Here is a 16,240-nt window from a genome sequence, read left to right on the forward strand (position 1 = left end):
CATTTCACCAAAATAAGAAGTTAATTCATTAAAGGATGGTGTTTTCACGGATGGAGATAGTGTACTATTTGTCAAGGAAAAAATGGCGAGAACTACACTTGTAATGTTTTTAAGAACCATCAAATGCATGATATTTTCATTGACCCTTGCCCATCAAAGTCATTAAACATCTTTCTTTTGAGAAATAATTTGAGACCACATTGTCAGCGGGTGGTTACAAAAGACAGTTTTAAAAGAAAAATGGTTTGTTTACCGAACAAAGATGGAAAATGTCTATTCCCTTTGTTGCATGAAATTGAAAGACACTAAACTTAAGTTCTTCATTGATTTATCGATTTGAATTTTAATTATTTAAAATACCGTTCATGATTTTGGTTCTTTTTGAATAGTCTAGAGACATTTCTATTGCATCTATTTTATTCTGTACAGGTCCTACATATGTCTGCCCTTAGATTTCCCAATATATCTAGATTTATCCCCTTGTGACTGCGTATGCAAAATAGAGACTGAGTGATATGACTGATTGAGTCAGATATATCTAAAATGTGCACCTTATTTTGTATAAACTTTGGCAGAGAGAAATATAAAGCATAATTTATCTAAATTAGTCCCCCTTTTCAAGACATCAAATTTAATGCATATTTGACTGATTAAAACTCCTAATCTTACAATTTTGTCAATTTTCACCCTGATACTCTTATAGAAGATATTCTTATTTAAAAAAAAGTAATGTAACTTCGTGCTTCTAATTTTCGTATGTAGAATGAAAGTTTACGCAAGATGTGTGTGGCACGAGGGTAACGATCAACTTGAGGAAGAGGAGACTCTTTTGGGAACTTGGGTGGATGAGAAGAACCACACTATTCGTTGGCCAACACGGGTCAATGTGCTAAGAGCATTGCGGGAGATGCGGGATCCAGAACCCCATTGGAAGACTTTCACTTTGATCAAAGTCAAGTTATGGAGTAGTAAGTTTTACGCTTATATGATACCCATTCCAATCAGCGAAATAAAAATTATAAACATCAGGGTTTTTCTATAAGGTTTCTTTCTCGAATCAACATGACGTATCCGAAAATTATTTCATATCAGGCATCATCAGCAGATTAATTTGTACAAGCCTAAGTTTAACAAATAGCTCAAGAATACTTTCTTTCTTCTTTCTTAGATAGCATAAGAGAATGTGACGAATATAACTTTACTACATCTGGTGAAACGGAAGATGATGAAAATACAGGTTATTTAATTTTCAACACTCCTATGTCACAGACCTGGTGGGGCCCCCAACTCACAGGAAAATTTGATCAAAATTTCGACCCAAGTAGGAAGAATACCCAACAAATTCAGCCCCACTGGAGTATTAACTTTTACTTCATCCACATTTGAGATTCATTGTAAAAAACGGCACTCCAAAACCGTCTCCACTGGATGTTTTGAGCTTTGGACAATAGAAGTTTTATCCCCATTTGGATTTGAAAAGAAATTTTTATCCCAACTGTGAGAAAAAGGTTACTCAAAAAGGTTTCTCGAAAAAGGCATGTTAAGATCGTTAAATATCAAATGACATAATGTTTGATCTTCATTCTCTGATTTTAGCTGAAAGTGCCAAGATTCCGACAAAGGAATTTCATACCAAATAAAACTCTTGTAAGTTACATATAGGAAGGGGAGTTGATTTTTTTGTGCAAGACCTTTTTCCCGGATTTTATTTTACTTTTTTCTGTGATTGGTTCTTTGGAAAAGTTTTTAGTTTTTATTAAATTAAAATGTATGCACAGAAAAAGGGTTCTGGGATCCCTTAGAATTTTTAGTGTGGTCTTTTTAAACACCCCTGTCTTAATCAGCCGAAAACTTATAAACCTTTTGAGATACAATGAATGAGTTAAATATGCCAAAAGTGGTATTACATGCATCTTGCTTCCACTCGGTGGAGATTCTATTATTTATAGCTATAAAAATTTCCAAGGTTGCACTTTCTGAATCTCCTGCGTCACCAGACACGTTCAAAAGTATTCGTAAGTCGTTTGCCGATGTTAACACCTTATTTTTATTTTATTTGGTAATCTTTTGATGGGTTTTGGACAAAATTTTGATCAAAATAATTATAGATTGCTGTGAAGAATTTTTTCGTACACGTTTGACCAACTACCCTTTTTTTTTTAATTTGCAGTTAGAAGACCAAAAATCAATTCGATTTCCAATAGCACCCATACGCACAGCACCTTTGAAAAGAGTAATTTACACTAAATAGTTACATTTTAATTATTTTATTTTAAAAATAAAGAATCTAGTATGTGATGACCCATTCAAAATGTTGACCAATCTCACAGTCATTTCGCTTTTGTTTCGTAGAAGAGATCTCTTCACAAAACAAACATCGAACTGAAGATCCGATAGATTATACACCACCTCCAAAGAAAGCTCACAGTCACACTGAAAGTAAGTATAAATTTCTATGATATCTATGTATTCAAACAAAATACTCTTACTCCCATGTGTCTTTTTCAATGTTAAGTCGTAAGTTTGTACTTCTACAGTACTTGCCAACTGATCATTGTATTATATAGTCTATAATATTATAAATTTTTATACAATTTCTTTATTTATAGAAGTAAAAACACCTTTATCTGGGAAAAGCGCCAGCAGAATTCCTACGAACAGTAAGTACATTTTTATAATGTCTTTCTGAGTATTTATTGGTTTTTATCATTAATTTGCTTTTCTCATCTAAATGAGATTTTATCATTTCATGATATGCGCCACTGGAGAGTCTTCTGAGAACTTTTAAAATTTCCCACCTGTTACGTCACTTAAAAAATAGAAATTGTGACGTATTGAGTGAAAATTTTTGAAAATTCTTGGAAGGCTCATTAATATTAGACCTTTCTTACAGATGAAAGAAATGTCACCCATTCCCCAGCTGGCTCTAGCAGTTGGTTGCTTTCCACTGCAGGAAGCAAGTAAGTTCATTTCTCTATTAAATAATATTGCATTAAATGTTACAAAGCTTATACACTCAAAGGTCCTTAGTACTTTCTTATTTTCATATTTCTAATGTAATTTTTCAGATTACCAATATCGAACAATCTCCCTATTAGTGGAAATTTAGGAGACACTAAAAAAGATGTCAACCGGCATGGATGTCGAGGGTGACGAGGAGGTACAAGTGTGTGGGTCATTTGAGGAGCTGGACGAGTTTGAGAGCATCCTATCCCAAAACCCCGGGGGGGGGGGGTACTAGGGCAAAATGGGTTACGGGGATGCTCCGCTGGTCAGGGTACCTTTTTTAACCTCCGCGAGTCCCAGGTAGGGTCGCAAAAACACCAACATAGAAAAATCAGTCCCTCGTAGGGTGGCTATTTTTGGAAAATTTTGGAAAAAGTAGAAAATTTGAGAAAATTTTGGAATTTCAGTCCCATTCAGGGTCACTTTTTTCGCAAATTTCGAGTCCCACGTAGGGTCCATTTTTCGAACCTCAGCGGAGCACCCCCGTCGGTCGACAAGGGTAGTACCCCCCCCCCCCCCGGGCCCAAAACACTCATAGAAAGAAAATAGTAAGTTATTATAATTAGTACTTTGCATTCTGATTAAGTATCAATTTTTGCAAAAAAAACATTATGTAGCAAAAATCACACAGCTCTATGCAGAACGATGGTCCTGAGAAGACGCAATTAGTCCCGAGAAGAATAAAAATGGGTAGCATTTATATCATAGTAGCCCTAAAGATTTAAGCATATGTGATCTAAAATATCAATTCTCAAAATTTAATGCATTTTATATGAAATAAATCCCGAAAACCCTTTCAATTTTTAGGACTCATGCAAATCGAGAACTAAGTACTGACCCTCCAATTCATTGATCAAAAGTTACTGAATGATGTGATGTTTCTTTTGTAGCTTAAAAATTTGTCGAAGATTGGCGGACAGCAATTTGAAGAAAACACAAGAAATGTGATGAGAAAGTAAGTATTTGATATCTTAGAGTACTGTGAAAGCAAATTTTGTTATATTTTTCTGAAAATTGTATCATCCCTGGTCAAAATTCTTTATAAGAACTTGAAAGATCTACCAAGATCTTGTTATAAGAACTTGACAAGAATCTCGTAAGAACTTACTAAAACACTTGCAAGATAGTGCAAGAAATTGGAATTTCTCTTGAAATTTACAATTTATAAATTTACAAGCTTTCTTTTTTCATAAAATAAAAATTTACAAGTTTTCTTTTTTAAAAATTTACAAGTTTTCTTTTTTAAAAATAATAAAAATTTCGTTTTTCTTTCTTCTCTTTTGTCCCTTAACTATTGAGGACGGAACACGTATTGCGTTTTGTGAGAACAAGATTTAGACCAAAAATTTGATTTGACGACAAAACATTCTGTGTAAAAATGAAATTGAAATAACTATGAAAATGTCCTGGGTGGAAGATTTTAAGAAAGGAGGTTAATACAGCATTTTAGGACAAGAGGGAGATGGAAATTTTCGAAAAATTAATTAGCAGGGCTATTAGGTATCCAAGAATATGTAAGCATTATATCATCCTCCTACTAAAAAAACAAAATTAAAAAATTAATCAAAAATCATCTTCAGATTCCGAGGAGGACGCTTTGGCTTGATCATCTGGCTGTTGTTGTTGTTGTTGAGTTTGGTTGGCATTACGGTCCCTCCTCAGTGACAGATCATCGATCGTTTCATTCATTTCATTTAATCTGTAGCTTGTTTTTCTACGCAGAATGTTCATAAAACGGGGGAGGGGGGTCAGTACCAAAAATGAGGAAATAAACCTGACTAATTAAAAAGCAAATTATGACACTCTTCTTTCGGCAACTAAACTGAAAATTGCTTCCTAAAAAGGTCCAAAAATTAACAAGCTGTGAGTTTCCAGGCGGAAGAAGCTACTTACCTTAAGGGAACTTTTTTTGGTGGGAACTAATTTTGGCGAAATTGGCGAGCAAAATTGAAATTCGTCAAATTTAGTTCACACTAAAATTAATTTTTTAGGTCATTTGCCAAATTAAGTTCTCGCCGAAGTTGGAAAAAAGCCTGGATCGCCAAAATTAGTTCTCGCCAAAATTAATTCCTTAGGTGTTTTGCTTAAAATTGAAATTCAACAAAATTGCTCAAAATAAGGCAAAATAGAACATATTTACGCTGTCATTCGCTAAAATTAGTTCATTCGTCAAAATAAGAAAAAAAATTTTGCATCAACCGTGCGCCAAAATTATTACTCACCAAAAAAAGTTCCCTTAAGGTATTTCCCATCCAGAACGCGCCGTAATCATGACAGTGATTCTTTTGTTTTATAGGGGACTGTATATTTTGCAATCTAGCGATAGATTTTAGTTTTATCCGGCGTTTGAGTAAAAGCCACACGCGGGCGTTTTGGATCCGAAATAAGTGGTTTCGTTTCCCATCCAAGAGACTTGTCTCTAGCCCTTCAGACTAGAACCGAACTCGATGGTGAAGGGGAGTCTATTAGGCTGGGAACAGGATACTACCTTAAGGGAACAAATTTTCGCGGTTTTTCGGCAAATTCGCCAAAGACGAATAGTTTCAGGATTTCAAAACATTACCCGAAAATTGGTATTTTTAGGGCAAAAAGGCCATATTATGAATAGAAATTTCTCTCAACCGCGAAATCAAATTCCCGCGAAACTTCCGAATTTTGAGCTACGGGGGGGGGGGGGGGGGTCCAAATAAATGGGTGGGCTGGAAATGGTCCTTCTGAAAACCCAAAAATAAAAGGTAAATGTGAGCTAAAATTAAGCTATTTAGAGCAAAATTAGAAGCTTTCTTTTTGACAGCTGAAAAAATTCTTTAAAATTACTAATAATGTCCGGGTGGTTGGAAAATTTCCGAAAAATTAACAAGGGGCGTTTATTTGTCACATAAGAGTATTTAATGTAAGATCTTACAATAAATTATCGTAAACGAATCAGGTATTTCAAAGGTTTTTTAGGTATTCTTATGATAAAATTGTGCCTTTCTACACAGCTTCTATAGAATAATGAACAAAGTAAACTTGCAAGATCTTTCAAATTTTATAAGATGGAAATAAAGAAAGATCATGCAAGTAATCACTTTCAAGTAAACTTGAAAGATCTTGGATGAAATTTTCAAAAAGTTACAAAATCACATTAAACTTGAAAGATCTTAGTTAAGATCTTACAAAGATCTTGTGAGATCATATCACATGAATCACTTCTTGGACATATAAGTTCTTACAATATCTTGTCAAGTTCTTAGAAATTTTCCTACATGATCTTTCCACTGTGTTTGCTGTGGTGATATCTTCCATGATCTTTATAAGAAATTACTAAGATCTTGTAAGTTCTTTCATAATTCAAGAACTTGCACGAGTATACATGATCTTGAAAGATCTTAACAATAATTTTGACCAGGGATGCTCCTTCATCTTGTAGAGTAGTCTTGAAGCATCGCTTAACCTTTAATACATATTGATATCTTCTGTTAACACTACAGGTATTTTGCCATATATGACCTTATATTCGATTAAAATTCTATATATCTTTCTTTCTCAGGTTGATGTCAAATGGCCTAATGTCCCAGATGAATAAAGACGGGCAAAGAGGGAAGCAAAGATTTCTAGATTTCGAACGAGTCGTACAACTTATCAAAGGTGCAAATGCTTTCTTATACTTTTATTTTATACTAATATGATATATAATTTATCGCAACCACCAAATAATTTGATTATTTTCGCTAAATCTGTACCGTGTCCCGTCCGAAATTAAGTTCTTACGAGGGTAATGTGCGATGTGAAATCAAAGAAAGCTTTTTAGTGAGTTTTTTTCTGCCTTTGTCCGATTAAAAAACACATCTCTTTTCTAGTTATGATTTATTTAGTCGTGAAATTCGCGAAATTTGATCCACGTGAAAACTTTAAAGACCCTTGATTCGCGAAATTTAATCTACGCGGAATCTTTAAATTCTTCTCTCGCGAAAATTAGACACGCGAAAATGTATCCACTTAAGTTAAATAAACATGTTTACTATCACGTTCCCATATTTGTCACCTTGATGAAATTACCAAAGTTCAGTCCAATAAAGAATCATTTCTCAGAGATGTTGTAAATAATGTTATAAGGATAGAATGAAGGTGATAGATAGGTCATGGGGCGTAAGATTGACAATCATCCGTTTATTTGAGTAATGTATTCATTTTATAGAAGCAGTTTTGATCTACTTTCCACCTTCGTCTGATGGTACTCCGAAGGTAACAGGGGCCCAAGTTGAAAAATACATGGGTATGGTTTTGAAGCGAGCCCCCGATCGAAAGGGAGGTGCAGGAAGACCAGAAAAAGTAGACTTCGAGAAAGAAAATGTGAGTGACCAAAATGCGAGTGACCAAAATGCGGATTCGGAAGTAAAGAAAGTAGTCTTCGACGAGGCCGAAGAGTAACTACAAATCTAAAGTAATTTTTTGGACCTACCCCGGTGGGGTGGAGGTCCTATAAATTAACCTTTGTCCGTTCGTTCGTTCGTCCGTTCGTTATTAACTTTCCTCGTGATTGGCTCATTAGTTTTTTCTGATTTCTTGCACAAAGATGTGTAACTATAAGAAGATTAATATTGTATTGTATGAAAATGGTGTAAGGACAATTTTTCTTCATTAAGTTTTTCAATCCAGGTCTGAAAGAGGTATTTCCTTGGTTTTAATTTTAGATCAAATATAAGTCTCTGAATAAATTGTCTTATTAATGTAAGCAATTTAAAACCTCCCAATGAAAACTTTAACTAACCCATTAATAGTTTATTTCGGTTCTAAACGGATAATTAATTCTATTTTTAAAAGATTTCAGTTATTAATATATAATTATTTCATGTATCATTTGTAGATAATATTCAATTTTGATTTATGGTATCTCTGTAGAATATATTTATGAAATTGTACAAATTTAAATTTATTTACAATAAAATATCTATTTTCCGAAATAATTGTTCAAGTAAAAAAACTGCTTAGACCTTACTATTGTATCAGGGATTGTTTAGTTTTAGAGTAATTTTGATTTATTAAATATTAAAGTTTTAAAAGCCAGCATTTCTTTGACCCCTTCGTCTAACAAATTGGTCAATAGGACACGTTTTAAAGACGTGTCAAAGACGATTTCTAAGGACGTTAAGACGTCTCAAACACGTCTTAAAGACGTCTTTATCAAGACGTACCAATCTCGGCTCTTAAAAGACGTCTTTCAATGTTTCATAATGGAACCAGTGAGAGACGTGTTTGAGACGTCCCAACTGGGCACAAAAAGACGTCTTTGAGACGTCTCGTGTTTAACGGGAAGTTTCCCTCCATTGATGAAAGTTACCCGATCTCACGGTACGGTGCCCTATATCACTTTTGTCTCGCAACTTTGTTGTCATTCCCAGTCCACTCGTGGCGCACGATGCACAGACTTTAGGAAATGAGATTATGGATATTCTTCAGATCGTTTATTTGCATCCATCCTTTTAGAGCTTCAGTATGGTGGCCGAGAGCTGTCATGTGATTTTTTACGAATAATTTAATTCAAAAAAAAAAATCAAAATTAAAAGTAAATTAAATTTGTTTTCATTTGGTTTCAAATTTAAATCAATTTCAAAAAGGAAAATAAAATCATTTTACTTTTTTTTTAAATCAAATCAATTTGCTTTGATTTTCAAATCAATTTGCGTTAATTTTCAAATCAATTTGCTTTGATTTTAATATCAATTTATTTATTAAGTCATAACTTGAAACTACTGTGAAAATGTTTTTTTTCGTGAATTCAAATGAAATCGTTTTTTAGGGTATAACTCAAAACAACTATACCCCAAAACCACGTTTTTCCGAAAATGCGCTGCTTGTGCATTGTATAGGAGGTGTATACGTGTATAGGAAGGGAAGTCAAAAAGGAGGAGCTTGTATAATAGTTATTTGAACTACGGCGTTCTTAGAACTTCGACGAAAGAAAAAATGTACAGAACATAATGGACTATTCAAAACCTTGTTCTTTTGTTTTTTTTACGTGAAAATGTTCAATTAAGGGGAAAATATAACAATTCATGAATACACCACAAGGGTCTTTTTTGGTTGTTGTTATTTGTTGGTTGTTCATATCGATGTCAGATTGATTGAAGAAGTCAGAGAAGAAGACCTAAGCAAAGGAGTAAAAAATGTCTCAAGATCGAAAGAAAGCATGGGCAAAACATGCTGCTGCAGTTCGTGCCAAGATGAAAGGCGAAGATAAACGAGTAGGAGTCGCCGGTGCAAATCTAGTTACTGATGGTGAGATGATCGTCCAGAGATTGAGTAGCGTAGCGACAGGAAAAGCGAGGAAATATGAAGGCTTGGGACCACAAGAGTTTGTTCCTTTTCCTTTCGACGAAGTAAGCATAGAAAACATTAAATTCGCGTGTGTGGATTACTTCAAAAATCGAATTTTAGACATAAACTCCAAGAAATGCGATGTTTTGGCGTCTCAAAACGGGCCCTCCTGTACGAAATTAGCACACGTGAAAAATTTCAAACTTATTTATATCAGATTTGTTTCGGTAGTTGGCAAGCCATTGCCAGATTCATCAGTTGTATCGCCCTCAGGATCAAATCACGGAGATGAATCAGATTCAAAGCGTGTCATACTGCCTTCATTTAGCATCAGCGCTCCCAATAGACAGAGCGTCCCGAAGCCAGGTGAACCCGTTGATTACGCCCAAAGTATATCACTCTCAGCAATGATGAAGGCTGGTTCCGGATTGTCGTACGAGGTAAAGGAGCCGGTGTCAATTAAGCTTTCTTCATTCGACGTAGATATTAGTAAATGGTTGTATGACGCCACAAGGCTTTTCGATATTGAAGATGTTGCATTTGCCAAAGGAGCTTTTAGAAATGTTTTCAAGACAACGTGCTTCAAAACAAAGAAAAAGTTTGTCGTGAAGAAATTTAAGGAGGAGTTCTTTGGGCACTTGAAAGACATAAATGAACTTCTAACAAGCAAAGAGTCTGAGAAAAGTCTTGCACTTAAGGCTGTTTAAGTACACATGCTAGCTAAAAACTTAGCATCGCAAATGCAAAGACGTGTTGAAGCAAAATGCCCTGGTGAAGAATTTGGGGAGATCTTCCGATATAACAAAGAGTTTTTTGGTGTTGTGGAAGGAACCAACGAAACTGTAATGGTTGAGGGATTTGTAGAAGGCGAGTTAAAAAAGTACATCAACAATACTGGCATTGTACAACATCGAGCACCCAACATTGGTGGCAAAGGCCGAATGTCTGGCGCACTTCACGTATGAGAAATCAGAAGGAAAATTTATCCTTTTTGATATTCAGGGGTCAGACTATGTTTTATATGACCCAGAAATTGCTACTTCTGATACGGCAGTTTCAGATGGTGCTCTTAAGTTCACAATGGGTAATCTAACTGATGGAGCAATCAAGAACATTTTGTCATCTCACGAATGCAATAAATATTGTAAACTTATTGAACTTCAAGATATAAAATAAAAACATTTAAAATTTACAGTAGTTTTTGAAAATATTTTACATTTATGTCGAATATATACACATACTATTTATTGTTGGAATCATAAGTGTTGTCCTCTATCTGTTCGAAATTGATTGAATATCTCAGGTTAAGATAACTTTGAACGAAATCTTCTGGTGTTACTTTCTCAGGATCGCTTAAAATTGTTTCACATAATCGCCGATCATTTTGTGAAAGAAAATCGTTTGGTACATCTAAAACGCCAGACAATCTTGCAGCCTCTTGTAGGTCTTCTAATTGTACGTCGAAACCTAAGACAAAAGGATTTTTTTAAATACAGATTCCTTTGCTTTAAACTAATTATTAACATTGTTTGCCTTTATTTTTTTGTAAATTTTTTGTTTATGATCTTATTAGCGGGCCTAAGAATATCACTTTTGAACATCCCCCTTTCCCCTGCTTCCCCAGAGTGTTTTTTACCCAAAACTTACCGCATCTTTCGAGGTCATAGTTTTCAGGAAAGTCGTAAATATGATTTGGTATGCCATCTGCCATTAGATTGTCTTTTTGAAATCGTATACGGTGTGGGTTCCATATTACGTCTTTAAATTCATCCAACTGATTTTGTATTAGAGGTATCATGATAAAAGCAAAAATGTTTCTAAAATGTTAAGGTTTAAGTTAATAATTTTTCCGCAGACTCGTTTACCCTGGCTTTAGAGCTTTTATTTTTTTACATATAGGTAGTTTTTATTCATTTTTTACTTAGTTCTTAGTAGGTTTTATATAGTCACGAAGCCTTTCTTTTTAAGAACTCATCCTTTCTCATACTAAAACCTCGTGTCAATTTCAAATAGAACCTTAATCATCTGCCTCTTTCCAATGTACTTGAAGTATTATTTTGGATACCAAACTAAATCAAAAAGTATTTTACATGTCAGTGAAATTAGAACTTCCTAAATCCCATCCCACTGGAGCGCAGATACACAGGGGTCTTTATATTCAGGGAAGAATAAAAATAACAATTTTAGCGAAAAGCAACAAAGAACAACACATGAAGAATTTCTACACTTTGGAAGTCATATGTATACAAAATCTTCAGCACCCAAAACCCTGGATAATGTAAGTTCATTTTTTAGTACTTTGTATTGGTAGTTGTATACGCATACATATACACTACTTTTTGAAAATGGTTCATGGTACATTTGGCATAAAAAGGAGGCTGTTTTAGCCAATCTAGAGGGTCGAAATTCAAAAGTTTTTTTTAGTTGAATCACTATATATCGCTGAATCTTTTTTGCAGGGTATCCTTAAAATCCTAGATACGCCCCTGTTGGGTTCTCAAAGTTGACACCTTGTATCCCCCGCCCAAAGGGTAACAGGTAAGGAAAGGTTCAATTGAGTTAGAAAGTAAAAAAAGTTATGTCTAGTTGGTAATGTGCTTATAAAAATTTTCTTATGAAAATCAACATAAAAGGGATTGCGGAACGACCGTTCCGTTTTCGCAAAGCGAAGAAATTTCGACACGAACAAATTATTTATTGATAATGTTTTCCAACTCAACTCTTTCTTTTTTATAAGAATTTCATAAGAACAATACGAGGCTCAAAAATTAAATACGCCGGGTTTTGAGCAATTCAAAAACAATTTCAGGCTCAAAGTGCAAAAAAAGACAGCCAAACCTTTAAAAAAATTTACTGGTTCTTATAAAAAATAGTGCAAGTGACAAAAAAGAACACACATGTTTCTTGTGCAAGGGCTGAATGACCAACAACAAAGATATTACATTAGGCTTTAGGCTGGTAGTTTATCTGAATAAATTGAAAGACTTTTATCCCATCTTTTTGTGAGTTTTTGAAACAATTACTTAGCTCTCTATAAAACTTTTACAAAGACAAATTTATCAACAATTCAAAAATTATATTATACATTTCCCTTCAAAATTTAAAAGAAAATAGTGCGTAGTTTGAAAGATGATCTTGAGCTTTTCAGCCATTAGAACCTAGTATACAATCTCTCAAAATGTGCTACCTCTTTATGATATCATTCACTTCAAATGTAGTATCAATTTTCCGAAAAGGAATCAGCAGCCTAGCAATAATTTCCAGTAACTTATCAAGACTAGTGAGATTTTTTGCGTGATGAAATTTTGTCTTTTTGTGAGTCTATTCTGGCGATATTGTGTGTTCAGCAAAAAGATGTTCCCAATGTTTCATTTATAAAATCAATCCGAAACAATTCCAAACTAATTTTTTCAAGAACCTTGCCTTGCAGAATAAAATTCAAAAACTTCTATAATTCATATAAGTATATTAAAGTAATGCCATTACTATTTATAGGCGGTAATAATAACAAGCGTTATCTACAATCTCACCTCAAAGAGTTTATGAAAATATATGTTGATTCACCAGTAAAAAACACTTTTTTGTGAAAGATATCTTGTTTGAAAATATATTCGAGCTAGCATCAAAAGTAACATATATGGGTACTTTTATCATTTAAGTTGTCTTCAGGGCTAAAGTCATCAATCATGCTTTTGTTATCACTTTATCGTACAAATATAAATCAGCCTTATTCTAATTGATGATGATCAAGCTCCAATGTTAAACAAAAATCTCTCGAGAGTCAGCAAGCGATAATGGAATGAACAATCAATCAAGCCAAATCAAAATGATTCCATTATCGAATAAATATTGAAGAAATCTTCAATGACGAAAATAGCAACTAGTAATTATCATTTTGATTCTGCTTTCCAGTACAGTCTTCTCTTTTGTCTCGTAAACATTGCACGGAATAACATGGAACTGGCACAATTTATATTCAGCAGGATCATTTTATTATTCTCCATCAATCACAATCTGTTCATACAGTCATAATGCTATGTATATTTTGGTTTTATGCTGCTTCTTTGTTGTGCACGTTCACCCACCAAAACTCTGAAACACTGCTGATTCAGCAAGTCGGCCGATCGGTAGTTAAAGGAAAAGTCACCCATCACACATCAATCAAGCTCCTTCACCTGAACCCTGAAGACAGAAGAGATGAAAATAATTATAGTTAGAGTAAAATGAAATAAACACATGACCCATATGAATAAAAATAAGCCTGTGGAAAGAAAACATGGCCATATGATATCCATGAAACGCATGGCCGAGAAAAAAACATTTTGTTTTGTGAGAGATGAATTCCAATTTAAAACAAAAAAGTCAACACAAAGAAAAAGTACTAATGTAACATTCCAAAGGTAGTTGAAACTGTAAAGGTGAAAAAAAAAGAAGATTTACCTTTCAATGGGCCATAATCAGTCCAAAAGTTAATGCATGCACCTCAAACCAAAGAGATTCGTTGGTTATCAGGACCATCTTTGTTGTTTTGAAAATGAAACGCAGAAAAAAAGACTGGGCCCAGACATCTGGAAGAAGCGGGAAAAAAGCAAAGGAGATAAAGTTTTGGTACTATTACTATTATTTGTACAAAAGTTGCAATTTTCATAAAAGATCTTACATTATAATACTCAAAACATAGATTATATTCTATTGCAATAAATATTTTTACAAAACAGATACTTTTAATAGTGCTACAGAAAATTGATCCCATCCAACACGAAGCAAAGTCGATATGTCACCGGACGATTTTTTTTGAAAATTTCGTGCATATACAAATTTTTTACGCCACACGCCCAGATCTAGAGAAAGGATGCTACACTCCCTTTCGGGCGCTTCGCGCCCTCAAAACGGTCGTTCCGCAAAAATCCCACATCTCGCATGCGCAGATCTAGAGAAAGGATGCTCCACTCGCTTCGCGCGCTCAACGCTCGTTCCGCAATAAGAAAGAGATTTGTCCAAAGCACGGAAAGTGTTGTGTTGACATAGAAAACTGCCTAAGGCGAGACCAATTTAATTTGTTGTTCTACGGGCCTGACCGACCCTATTTTTGCTAAAATCAAAAAGATAATAATAGGGAGTGTAGCATCCTTTCTCTAGATCTGCGCGTGGCGTAAAAAAAGATATTTTATGAAAATTGCAACTTTTGTACAAATAATAGTAATAGTACCAAAACTTTATCTCCTTTGCTTTTTTTCCCGCTTCTTCCATGTCTGGGCCCAGTCTTTTTTTCTGCGTTTCATTTTCAAAACAACAAAGATAAATAGTAATTTGGCTAAGAACATTGATGTACGCTTATTAAAAGTGATTCTTATAGANTAAAACTTTGAGTATTTGGATGGGTCACAGGCAAGAAACAACAAAAATTTATTTATTCATTGATAAATTTTCTCCCTACTCTATGGTAGAGCATCTTCAGATCTAACATAACTCATAAAAAAACCTATCTTATAACATCTAGCATCTTCAGACATTTGATTAAAAAATTATTTTTATTCCCTAGATAAAAAATTAATTAAGTTATTCTTATGAACAATAAAATCATTAATAAAAGACAATAAAATGATTATAAGAGATTTTCCCATATGTTTGATAAAAGTTTAATTTCTTCTTTTTTATTTAGTAAATTAGGTCGTGTTCAGACATGAAAGTTTAAGTTTAAGGCGTAAGTAGTACTAAGTTACACAGGAAAAAGTATGGAAATCACATGCTTGGTAAAACTGATTTCCGAGCATGTGATCCTGCAAAAAATCACATGCGTGTGAAAATGCAATTCACAAGCCATCTTTTCTCAACTTAAATCGAGTGTCTGACTAGATCTAAAATCCCAAATAGGATTGTTTGTCTTTCTTAGAGAAAGAGGTTTAATACCCTAAAAGTAACTCACTTCTATTCTATTTAACAAGTGAGAAAAGATGGATTGTGAATTACATTTTCACACGCATGTGATTTTTTGCAGGATCACATGCTCGGAAATTGGTTTTCACACGCGTGTGATTCACGGATTTTTTCCTGTGTTGATATGGGAATTAAGAAATGCAACGACTTAATTGCTATTTCATCTTTTAGATGGATTACACAAGAGATGAAAAAGGAATCCCCTTTTGAATGTTTGAGTGAGGCTTCGTTTTTGATAGAGGAGATCGCAAACAGTTTTGTTGCGGAGTATGGGAATCTCCATACTTCGATCCATGATATTCTCATTAAAAGCCCATTAGCTGCCTAAATTGCTAGAGACGCTCTGAGCGTCTCTAAGTCATAAATTTCACGTTCTCCTTTCATAATTCACAAAAGGAGCATGCTTTTCACTTGCGAACTCTAATTTCCTCTATTCAGAAAACTGTGATAATATCGTAAAAACTTTTTTTTAAACCAGAGGGTGATTCCTTTTTAAACTTTGGTTTAACTAATGAGGAGTCTGCAGCTAAATACAAAAGGAATATAAAAGAAACATGTAGACTTAATTACTTTAAACCTTGGTCTGAACACGACCTTAGTTTTGTGTTCCTTAATTGCAACTGCCTCTTTGAATTTTCTCATTTTGAAATTCCTTTCTCTAAAAAGTACTTTTACATCATCAAACTCTGCCTCGTGATTGGTTTGTTTCAAGTGTTGAGACAAACCAGATACCTTTTCTTGCTCCCCGTTTGCACCTTGTTTATGTTCTTTCATTCTCGTTTCAATCGTTCTTCCCGTTTCTCCGATGTAATATTTCTCACAGTCTTTACAGTTTACTTTGTACACTACTCCTGACATATCTTGTGTTTCTACATTATTATTTGTTTTCACTTTCAATGCATTGCCCAACGTTTTTCCTTTTGTATTGACCAATTTTACGTTATAATGTTTACTTTTTAGCTGAAATTTTTCTGATATACCTTTTTCGTAGGGCAAA

At 34.1% G+C, this 16,240-nt stretch overlaps 1 protein-coding gene across 1 annotated transcript; it reads left to right on the forward strand.

Moving 5' to 3' along the window:
• The first annotated feature begins 692 nt into the window (after positions 1-692).
• On the forward strand, positions 693-1,640 carry LOC136817887 (uncharacterized). Its single transcript, XM_067074218.1, has 3 exons — positions 693-968; positions 1,169-1,237; positions 1,597-1,640. The coding sequence occupies exons 1-3, from the start codon at positions 764-766 to the stop codon at positions 1,638-1,640; spliced, it is 318 nt and encodes a 105-aa protein (XP_066930319.1). The 5' UTR covers positions 693-763.
• Positions 1,641-16,240: the final 14,600 nt, after the last annotated feature.

This window comes from Clytia hemisphaerica, unplaced genomic scaffold, assembly GCF_902728285.1.
Source record: "Clytia hemisphaerica strain Z4C2 unplaced genomic scaffold, Clytia hemisphaerica genome assembly, whole genome shotgun sequence".
NCBI lineage: Eukaryota > Metazoa > Cnidaria > Hydrozoa > Leptothecata > Clytiidae > Clytia > Clytia hemisphaerica.